The following is an 11,421-nucleotide window of genomic DNA, read 5'->3' on the forward strand; positions in this document are numbered from 1 at the left end:
AGAGGGTGCTGTGGATCACCGGAGGGGGTGAATTACAATCAGACACAGCTTTCTTGTTTCTCAAATATTCCTGAAATTCTCAGGTTAATTAAATAAAACAAAACATGAAGAAAAAGTAATAAAGAAAAGTCTAAAAAAAAATAAAAATCTAAAAAGTTTCAGCTAAATTATATATATTTAAGAGCTGAGTGAAACGCCTCTTCAAATGATTTTTATTCTAAAAAAGAAAATTAAATCTTCTTCCAATAATTTGTAAAAAACCTGTTAAAAAATAAGTCATATGAAATTCACACAACTATTTTAATCAACCCGTTTAAGAAATAAAATGAAGCCCAAACAAAACTGGAGTCATGATGATGAAACATTGACTAAAATAAATAGTTTGGTGATAACAATCTCTAAATTGCCCAAAATGGTCCGTTCGAACATTACCACGAGATTTCAATGAGGTTTCCACGAGACTTGACTAATCAGTGACATCATCACATAAGGATCTATCAACAAGTTCATGTCATGTTGGGGGAGCTGGCCTCAAACACCAAGGTCTGCCAGTAGCTCCACCCCCAACAGGCCTCCAGAGAGCTGGCCAATCAGAGGGAACGAGATTCTCTTAAAGAAACAGCAGCTACAATGAGGCTGAAATCAATCAATCTTTATTTGTATAGCGCCAAATCATAACAAATAAGGGTTTTCTAAAATCAGTTCCTGTTTCTTGAAGCTGTTAATAATAAAAAATATACTACAGAGGCACCAGAGGGACAAAATAAAGATAAAAAATTATGCCTGTTTTCCAAAACTTTTTTCTAATTACCTTTCTACTCCTAATCTTATCCTCGCGCGACTATTAGCAGAATAACCAGTACAACGTTGTTGAACCCCCTCTTTCACACTAGCTGGTGTTGGCCTGTCTTATTTAAATAACTTTTTCATTGACTATATTTAGACCTAAATTTGTTTTTCTCATATCCTGACTTCAACACGTTGATGTTTCAGTGGAGTTTTTGAGTACAGTAGAGTACAGTACAATAAATATAGCAAGCTTCAGATCAGGATACTTCAGAGGTGAATGTTTAATGATTTCTGGTTGAAGCTGAATCATAAAGAGAGAAACAGCCTTTATGGTGTTTTTAGATGTATTTATATTTCATGTGTCTTTCTTTACTGATGATCAAAGTCTTCCACTGTTTTGTTGCTGCTGGACTTTCACGTTTGATGGATGTAAAAATGGGTCTAGAAATGTGTTCATGTGCCGTTTGATCTCTCTTCACGTTTAATCTTTGGGTTTTGTGCTGTTGGGGTCTCCAGAGGAAACTGTGCTCCTCGTTTCTAATCAATGTGTTTGATTATGTTTTCATGTTGAAGTTTTAAATAATCCAAACCAGGGCTGGGTATTATATATATTAAAAAAACATTTGTAAGCTCTTTAAATATTAACATATAAATAAGATTTCTGGTAATGCTGTGTATTTTTCTTCAAGTCTCAAACAGAGAGCCTCACTCACAATGAATAAATCTGCTGCGCTGAAGTTAAATATGCACAAAGTGTTAGCTTTAAATGTGATCACAGGAAACTCTGGGGAAACATTATCATACTGATCCAACTTTAAAAACTCTGCAGACTTTCTGTCTTAGTTTTCATCAGGCTAACTCTCTTGTTTACCAAGCATTTATCAGTCTAAGAGCTTCTTTTCCTTTTTCTGAGACTCTTTATTGGATAAAACCATGAAGAGTGCTGTGATAGCAGAGAGGAGGAGTAAACAGAGCAGAGAAGAAAGAAGCAGAGAGATGAAGTCAATTACTAAATAAGTCTGCAAGTGTTTCACTGAAGAGGATTTTCTAACACGTTAAGAAGACTGAATTCAACAATAATGATTCAATTCAATCTCACAGTCCTGAGGGATTAATGCGAGTTTTAATGTTGTATAGCATTCAGTTTGAACCATAGACTGTATATGGAATAAACAACATGGCTCCACCTTTTACCATCGTACAGTTTTGGAGCCAAAGTAGGCGTCACAGCCAGAGTCTGCAGAGTCAATTAGAGACTATGAACGACTCTGAGAGAATCTCAGTGGAGCCGCTTGACAAATATAAAGATAAATATATACAGTTTCTTTCCAGTCTAATCTCTTTTTGGCTCTCCCTCCCAACGTATCTTACTGTTCCCTAAAAACTATGCAATAACGTCGGCTGTCAAACATTGTTAAACATGACATAAAGCCTTGTTTAAACCTCGTATAACTAATGAAAATAAAGCTTTTTAGAGAAAAGATGACTTGAACACAACACAGCCTATAATATCTTCATATCCCCACAGCATACAGATGTAAGAATCATTTCTATCAGGGGTATTTATTTTTTAAAGTTTGACCACAGCTCATCTGGAATGACTGGGGAGACAGAATGTTTTACCCAAACTGCAGCCAGCCACCAGGGGGAGCATTTTGTGTTCAGTATGTCTGTTATATTGAAATGATGTTAGGTTTGGGTTACCTTGATACCAGAAATACACTCAACGGCCACTCCTTTAGGTACACCTTGCTAGTACCGGGTTGGACCCCCTTTTGCCTTCAGAACTGCCTTAATCCTTGATGACATAGCTTCAACAAGGTACTGGAAACATTCCTCAGAGAGTTTGGTCCATATTGACATGATAGCATCACACAGTTGCTGCAGATTTGTCGTCTGAACATCCATGATGAGAATCTCCTGTTCCACCACATCCCAAAGGTGCTCTATTGGATTGAGATCTGGGGACTGTGGAGGACATTTGAGTACAGGGTACTCATTGTCATGTTGAAGAAACCAGTCTGAGATGGTTCCAGCTTTATGACATGGAGCGTTATCCTGCTGGAAGTAGCCATCAGAAGATGGGTACACTGTGCTCATAAAGGGATGGACATGGTCAGCAACAATACTCAGGTAGGCTGTGGACTTTAAACCATGCTCAGTTGGTACTAAGGGGCCCAAAGTGAGCCAAGAAAATATCCCCCACACCATCACACCAGCAGCAGCAGCCTGAACCGTTGATACAAGGCAGGATGGATCCATGCTTTCATGTTGTTGAGGCCAAATTCTGACCCTACCATCTGAATGTGGAGCAGAAATCCAGACTCATCAGACCAGGCAACGTTTTTCCAATCTTCTATTGTCCAGTTTTGGTGTTGCTGTGTGAATTGTAGCCTCAGTGTAACCAGCCTGTCTGGTCAAAGTCCCTTAAATCACCTTTCTTCCCCATTCTGATGCTCGCTTTGAACTGCAGCAGATCGTCTTGACCATGTCTACATGCCTAAATGCATTGAGTTGCTGCCATGTGATTGGCTGATTAGAAATTTGCATTAACGAGCAGTTGGACAGGTGTACCTAATAAAGTGGCCAGTGAGTGTATGTGGAAAGTAAATGTCTGACTGTCCTTGGTTGGCTGAAGCTAACAATATTTTTGGATCAGAGGTTGCTGCTTAACCACCAATAATGAGTTTCAAAGGTCCACCTTAGAAACATCTAGGGTTTACACAGTCTTTGCTGTAAATAAACGTTGAAATACTGCTTGCATTAGCACTAACAGCTATATCAACTAAAACTATAGACGACTGATATTGTTGATGATATGAATTAAAATTATCTCAGTATTTCAGCAGGTTGTCCAAATCCCAGTCCCTTATAAAGCAATGGCAGAAGGAATATACAAAAGTATGCTACATGTCCATTAGTGCCTTTCACTTACTTTGGGAAGTGATACCCAGCCCTGGTATGGTCTTGTCTGGGCGGTAACCCTGGATTTACAAATGTCACACGTGTGTGCACTTGGTCTTCCTTTTTTGGTCGGGAGACCAGTGCTCATGCAAAAACCAATTGTGAGGATTGGCTTTCTTTCAGCCCGGTCAAGTTTAGAAAAGCCCTTCTTACTCAGTCTGTAAGAACATGTGACACCAAGGCCAAAAAAGAAAACAGGACCTGACGGTCGACTGGCTCATCTGGGGTTACGATCCAGACTCAGATTCCTAAAAGGTGTATATCTTACTGCGAGGGGTCAAAGGTCAGATTGATGATGTTTTGATATAATGTTAGAGGTGACACCCTGTTGATCATCGCCCATGTGTTGCTGCCCCCCCTCCCCGTGTTATATGTACACACACAGTGTGACAGATGGCGTTATAGCAGCAGAGAGCTGGTATAATGATCTGATGTGTCCAGGATCATCCCGGCTTCATTCTGCCCTCACCCGCCATCTTTGTCCTCCCCCGCTCCCTCCATCCAGCCCATCCCCCAGGTTGTGTTTTATTTCGCTTTATGTCACACACTTCCTGTTGTTTTCCCGTGTTTGAGCCTCATGTTGTTGATTTATGTGCCGCTGTGTGTTTGGATCGGCAGTAAAACACGGCAGAGCCCTCGTGTTTTACTGAAACGTCACTTCATCTGAAACAGGAACAAGCCTGCAGGACACACACACACACACACACACACACACACACACACACACACACACACACACACACACACACACACACACACACACACACACACACACACACACACACACACACACACACTCTGCCAGGACATACTGTAGGCAGGTAGTGATGTACATTTGTTCAGTGAGGCAGAAAGAGTGTGCGCGGGCAATGGGTTATATAATCAGCAGATGGTCAGTACCACTCACACATTACACTCCACACACACCACACACACACACATGCCAGAGCTACATCTGCATTAATAAAATTATCAGTGCTATTATGATAATAAATTGTAATGTATATAAATGATTCTAATCTTCGTTGATTTGATTCTACCACCCCACTTCCAAGAAAGTTAGGACGCTGTTAATCATTAAAAACAAGAATCGACAGAAGAAAGTTCAGTCATGGCGTTGAGGACCACATACGTGAATTAGGCGTTGACGTCACTGGGGTAAATTCTTGGACAGCCAATAGCTAATTTCTGTACAGAGAAGCTGGCAACACCACTGAAATGGAAATGCCCCATTCTTGCACCTAACCTGGAACCGGGCTCAGGTCCAAAATCAGACTCAAAAGTCACAGACCGAGAACTCCCCTGAATTCCCACCCCAACGATGATCCTCTCCTGGTTCATGTTGGGCTGTAAAACCTCAAACCTGTCGACCCCTGGTCTGACACTGCTAATTACGTTGGTTTGCCGTTGGAGTCAAGTTAATTATTTTATTTTGAAAGTGTGCACAACTTCCTTCCCCGGTTGATCTGCTTTTTGGAAATTGACACATTGTTGCTCTGGCGTTTGGCAACATAGGAGGCTAGCATGTCTGATCCGGAGGGCTCCAACCTACCGCAACGCAATGGAGTGGAGATGGTGGGAGTGACAGAGCAGAGCGGGATCTGGCGTATCCCCGGTGTGACACTAAACAGATAGTCTGCTCACCTTCTGGACACTAAACTACCCTGATTGTTATCACCTTTCAAACGATAGCACTACAACTGCTAATAGATAAACTTCCTTGCCGCCTTGCATCCTGGGAAAGGTTAACAAGGAATAGTAGTGTTAAAAGAGGATCAAATGCTCACCTTAACAAGAGTCGCGTCTTTACAGCAGTGGGTAACGCCACGCTCACATTGGCTCCAGAATGGTTGCAGTGCATATTCAGTGCAGATTTTCCGCAAGCTGCCACTCACATTGGAAACGGCACTTGCGAGAGTAACAGCAAGTAGAACAAGCCCCATAATAGGAAGTACATGTAAACAATAGACATATTTGCCATAGTTGCGTGTGCGGTCAAAAATAAGTCAAGTTACAATTGTTTGTACTCTGATTTTATTTTGAAGAACACCCGGCATTTCACTTCCTGTATAGCTCGTTATATTTCATTCAGCTTGATGCAGACCCTCTCTGGCATCCGTGAAAAATAGTTTTTGCGGATTGTTTGCGTTGTTCTGATGGCTCGTGCAACCAGATTCGCACTGCGCAGGCTAATGTTAGCCTACAACAGTGATTGTAATGATATGGATTACATGCCGGAGCCGCACCGGACCCACACAGGATCCAGTCTGAGCCTGGGGTAACGGTGCTTATGGGAAACAGAGTCTTTTTACAAGAAAAACACTACCGATTCTGACCACAGGGGTCACTGTAATCAACACCAAACAGAAAGTCTTCACTGCAATTTAATGCACATACATTATTCACAGTCAGTACACTGTTCTACAGCTACACAGGTCACATACCGTGTAGATGGTATGTTACGGTGTACACGCTACACTGTATTTACTGTGATGTAAACATGCTGTTATCCGATTACACCCCAACCCGCTCAGTTTATCGTGGTACCTGCTCTAAGTTTCTGATCTGCTCTATTCTATGTGTGTGTTTGTTTTGTGTTTGGTAGCGTAGCTAAACTGTTCTCTCATGTAACACTGACTGAAACAGATCCACCTGACACCACATGACTCGAGAGTCCACAGGGACCGAGGTGTGTAGTCGTGTAGCAGCGCTCAGTGAGTGTCTCTGCTGCGTGTGTTAATGTGTGTGTGCACCTATCGTATCATTCATTTTAGGATAGGAAAAGTGGTAGAGCAGAGCCCGAGCCCAAAACCTCTTTTAGGTCCATCACTTCGACCTCCGACCTCAAACGCCGTAGGGCCTCCGGGGACACCACGGTAAGGAGATGAAGACCACCTACCCTCCTCCTCCTCCTTCTGTCTCCCTCTCATCCTCCATCTCTCCTCACGCTCATGTTTCCCTGTCTCCTCTTGCTCTTCAGTCACTCTCTTCTATCTTTGTCCCATTTTCTCCCATCAGTAAAATTTATTTTGTCATTTTTCTTTCTTCTCATCATCCCCGCCCCTCACCTCCTCCCTCTCCACTCTTCTCCTCTGCTCTGGCTCCTCTCATCTCATCCCCAGCTCCATCATCTCCTTGCTGACTCATCATGGCCGCCCGTCTGTCAGTCAGCCATCTTTGCCTTCTGGCCTTCACCAACTCATCTGTCCCTCAGAGAGACAGACAGACAAAAGACAGACTAGAGGAAACAGATTGAAGACAGAAAGCGTCCGCTTTGATCCGTCAGCTCAGGTCAGGACTCGTGTTGTTTCCGGGGTTTTCTTTCTCACACTGTGAGAGTCGTCCTCTTGCAAAGGAGAAGTGAAGAGGGTCAGACTGTGTGGTCTCTTCTCTCCTGTGGACCTTTTGTCCTCTCATCCCTCCTCTCTGTCTGTCTCCGTCCTGTGGCTTTGTCTCCGTCTTGTCTGTCTCCTTGTCCTCCCTGCTCTGTTGTTTTTCCTGTCCTTCCTTTCCTGTCATCTTTCTGTCCCTTCATCTCGCCAAAAGTTTCCCATGAGCCTTTCAGAGACTCTTTATTCTTCCTCTAACAGCCGCTCTTGTCCTCTCAGGTAGCCTGCAGAAACCTGTTTGTCCTCTAACTTGTCTCATTTTCAGCTTCGGATGGAGGCGACACTTTTAGGAGCTGGTGAATTAAAGCTGTCGGACGCGATGATGCGTCTGAGCGTAAATGGCTTCTCCTCCGGCTAATAAATGACATTTTTACAGCTCTGCTCATCCAACGGGAATCTCTGCCTGAGTCAAACTGACTTCATTAAAAATCTATAACTCTGGATCATTTCTGTCATCAGTGTTGATGGTTTTGACCCATCTGTGGCCGCCGTCGCCTGCATCACATTTTTATTTTCAGCCTCAGTTTGGAAGAAAATCATCACTTTTGAGCCAAAACCTGAGGGATGTATTTCCCTCCTCCTTAAAAAGGTTGTTAACGCTCCTTTGAAAGAGGTGTTTCACCTCCACAGAGGACAGGGAGGGTTTGTTCTCTCAGCTCTCATCCTGTTCAGCTTGTGAGATGTGTTTCACAACCTCAACACGATGCGGAGATCTGAAACGTGCCAAATCTCCTGTGCTGGTTTTCTGTCTTTTAAACCCACAGCAGTCGGCCATTTTGCATTTTAAGTGAAGGGATTGAAAATGGAGCAGGAGGCCCTCAGGAGTCTGTTCTCAGGGATCTCACAGCGTCTGTCACTGAACGTTCAAACACGTGTTTCGCAGCTTGGGAAGCGTGTTTTGGTGCAGTGACAGGGGGCTGTATTGATCACTCAGGGGTGATGGAGGGGCTCATTTCTCTTTGTGATCATCTCTTTATTTTCTATATGAGTGTTTTTCCTCTCTCAGTGGATTTGAATGGTGTCCAGACTACATGCTGTACTACACACACACTGCCTCTGTCCTCCTCTGCAAGCACGACCGACCTGTAGCCTGAAAGCACTCACAGCTTCCTGCTCAGACTCAGTCTGACGCTCTTTCTACATTTATTCTTCAATGTTTGGGTTCTCCTCTCAACTTACAAATAAGTCAGTCTATTAAATGCATCAAAAAACTTCAAGGTGACCCCCAAATGTGCCTTGGTGTTCCCAACCACACTGCAAAAACTAAATCCAAGCAAGTGACACATCCAGAAAAATGTCTCATTTCAAGATGCTAAAAGGCAAAATGATGCCTGAATAATGTTTAAGGGGTTAAAAAAATCTGCCACTGGGGTAAGGAAATGTACTTGTCTTATTTCTTTTACTAAGAATATCTTATTACATGAACAAAGAAACAAAAAAACAAAAACAAACAAAAAAAAAACTGGAGGACCGAACATAGAGCCTAGGGGAACTCCAAAAACTGCTGCAGCAAGTATTTACGCCTTACGCATAAATCCAATTGCAAATACTGAAATTGAAGCCATTGTTTGTCTTATGTTTTGAGAAAAAAATGTCTTTATATGAGCCACATTCAGCTGACAAGTGCAAAAGAAGAAGAATGTCTCATTGGAAGATATTTTTTAACCTTTACGAGAAATAACCTGTTATTTTAGTCTTTTCATATCTTGAAATTACACATTTTTCATGTTTTGTCAGGTGAATGTGGATTATATGAAGTCTAATAGACAATTTTTACTCATAATTACTCATTTTTTTGCAGTGTATGAAAGGCCTTTCATTATACAGTGACGTAGGACAAACACCATCTGTTCAAAAGAAATGGAGAAGCTGTGTAAAGTGTTGATAAAAACAGAATTTGATGGTTTGCAAATCATATTAACACCATTTTCTGGATTTTAAAGTCAAACATTGTTCCTTCTTTGCTCCTCATTTTAACAGTGTCCATGATTTCCAAAAAGAATGCCAAGTTCTGATTTGTTTCTCACTTCGCCTCGGTCTATGTTTAATTGGCTCAGGATCAGAAAAGTCTCCAGTTTTTCTGGATCTACAGTTATTAGAATAGGTTTCGTAGTTTTTGACCTGAGGTTGCTGCTGGTAGTAAGAGGCAAACCTCGACTTCAAAATAAAAGCTCAAACCCAATTTCAACAGTTATCATGAACATTAAGAAACAAGCCATCTCAGCCTTTCTGAGGGAGCTTTTTTTATACCCAGTCATGTTAGTTAATTGTTTGCAAGTTATCCACATTAGTTGGAATATGTTCCTTTTCCATAAAACAAGAACATATTTCAGTTTTAACTTTGTATATTTTGTAAAAAAATAAAAATAAAAAAAATAGTTGAAGTGTTTTGCAAGCCATCATGTTCATGATACAACAGTATTTTACCCAACGCCTCAACTCTTTCAGAATTGGGGTGTAAATAACGAATCAACAAGATGATTTGTGACATGTGACACAAATTTGCTGTTCGTTCAGTCCCTGGAGAGAGCTGCTGGAATGGCACCAAACATGGCAACCAGCAGCGTGACACATCCAAAGGGACTCAATAACATGGTTTTCTGACAGTTCTGTATCAAATAACTGGAGGATTAGATTACAGTGGCAGTGATTCTGTTTCTTGGCTGTAAAAGTGGGAAAAAGTAGTCAGATCTCAAATGTTCCTCACTGTAAAAAGGAAAAACTAGCCAGTGCTTATTGAGCTCTCACATCTGTTTCTATGGCAGCAAAAGGCACAAAAAGTGCCAGAGCAACAGAACATTAACACAACCTCAACAATACAAGACTTAACATCTCCTCTTCGTATGTAGGTCCCTTTCAAACAGACCTCTGCTGCTTTGCTCTGAGATATTAAAGATTAATGCTCCCTGTGGCAAAGCTGAGGTCATATTACATGTGAACATATGTTTAATTTAGCAGAAGATAAAACATCCGGCTTTTACTCCAGCATCGCTCGGTTTACAGCTTTTTATAGGTTTCTACATCTGAAAAGTGTGTATCTGCTGCAGACTTCACACAGGAGTGCTGTGCGTTCTTTAGACTGCTCAAAAGATGGAAATAAAACTGCAAAAGCCCCCAAAAATTTCCATAAAGACAGATTAAATCATTCTGCAAACAACAGGACAATAATAAGACAGTACAAGCAGAAGAATGATAATCCTTGCTTAGCACAATGCTAACAGTATACAATGGGGAAAACAACAAAGCTAGCAGGGTTAGCGCATTTACTATTTCGCCCTGCACTAAGCACAAAATAAGAAAACAACTCGTCTGTATGAACTAATAATGCCTTTGAGAAATGTGCAGACGCCATAACAGTTAAGCTAGCAAACATTAGCAGTGTGGCTTCCATGCCTCACAACTTCAATCTGTTGCATGTCATTGGCAAAGTAGAGAAAACGCAAGCAAAGTTGGCAAGAGTTCTTTGACTTTCTGGGACCATAACGGTGGATGTTGTCTTCTGGGGTAATTTTGACCCCAAATGAAATCTTTTGTCATCACAAAACAGAGTAGACCTTTTAACTTTAAAGGACTATGTGTCCTTAATTACATAAGTCAAACCAGGCTGGGGTCATTTTGACCTTGGAGGACAATTGGAGGGAGGGGCATTCAAAATTTACATAGAAAATGGGCCTTAATTTTTAGATAAATCTTTAACTCTTTATTGATTTTCTTTATTTTTGAATCAAAACCTCCAGACAATGTGTCCAGTGCAGCTACAGTGAGGCAGAATCATAGGCCTGCCCTCGAGGCTCTGAGGTGGGTGTTGAAGGTTTTGGATTAATGGATCTGTTTCCTTTGCTTCTCTCTCTCTGCCCTTTTTGTCCCTCTCTTTGTAGCCGTACCCGACTGACATCACTGGCCAGCTCAACCTATCAGATCCCTCCGTCAGCACCGTGGTCTGAGAGATGGAAAGAGCTTCACTGCTGCTGCTGAGCCTCTTACACACACACACACACACACACACACATACACACACACATATACACACACAGACAAATATATATATAGACCCTCTGGACACACGCACACACACACACATTATATAAACAAACAGGCATCATGTAAACATACACAGACAGACGGACTGAATCCCTCTGAGACAGGAAGGAGAATATGATGGCATCTCTCTGTGCCAACACACACACACACACACACACACACACACACACACACACAAAACACAATCCATCTGTTTTCCCAAGCCCTAAACAAACACACACACACACTCACACACACA

The 11,421-nt window shown here is 41.8% G+C and overlaps 1 protein-coding gene across 4 annotated transcripts in view; it reads left to right on the forward strand.

Annotated features, from left to right (window-relative positions):
* Positions 1–11,171, forward strand: part of grin1b (glutamate receptor, ionotropic, N-methyl D-aspartate 1b) — a 97,905-nt gene extending 86,734 nt beyond the window's left edge. For 2 of the 4 annotated variants that reach the window (XM_074670066.1, XM_074670067.1), the window contains 2 exons: positions 6,528–6,629; positions 11,021–11,171. In XM_074670066.1, the coding sequence (XP_074526167.1) occupies positions 6,528–6,629; positions 11,021–11,086 (168 nt within the window). In that variant the 3' untranslated portion in view covers positions 11,087–11,171. The remainder of the gene's footprint in view (positions 1–6,527; positions 6,630–11,020) is intronic. The other 2 variants (XM_074670068.1, XM_074670069.1) reach the window with 1 other exon arrangement.
* The last annotated feature ends 250 nt before the right edge of the window (positions 11,172–11,421 follow it).

Source organism: Halichoeres trimaculatus, unplaced genomic scaffold (genome assembly GCF_033239565.1).
Source record: "Halichoeres trimaculatus isolate MK-OKI-2021-1 unplaced genomic scaffold, fHalTri1.1 fHalTri1_scaffold_5, whole genome shotgun sequence".
NCBI lineage: Eukaryota > Metazoa > Chordata > Actinopteri > Labriformes > Labridae > Halichoeres > Halichoeres trimaculatus.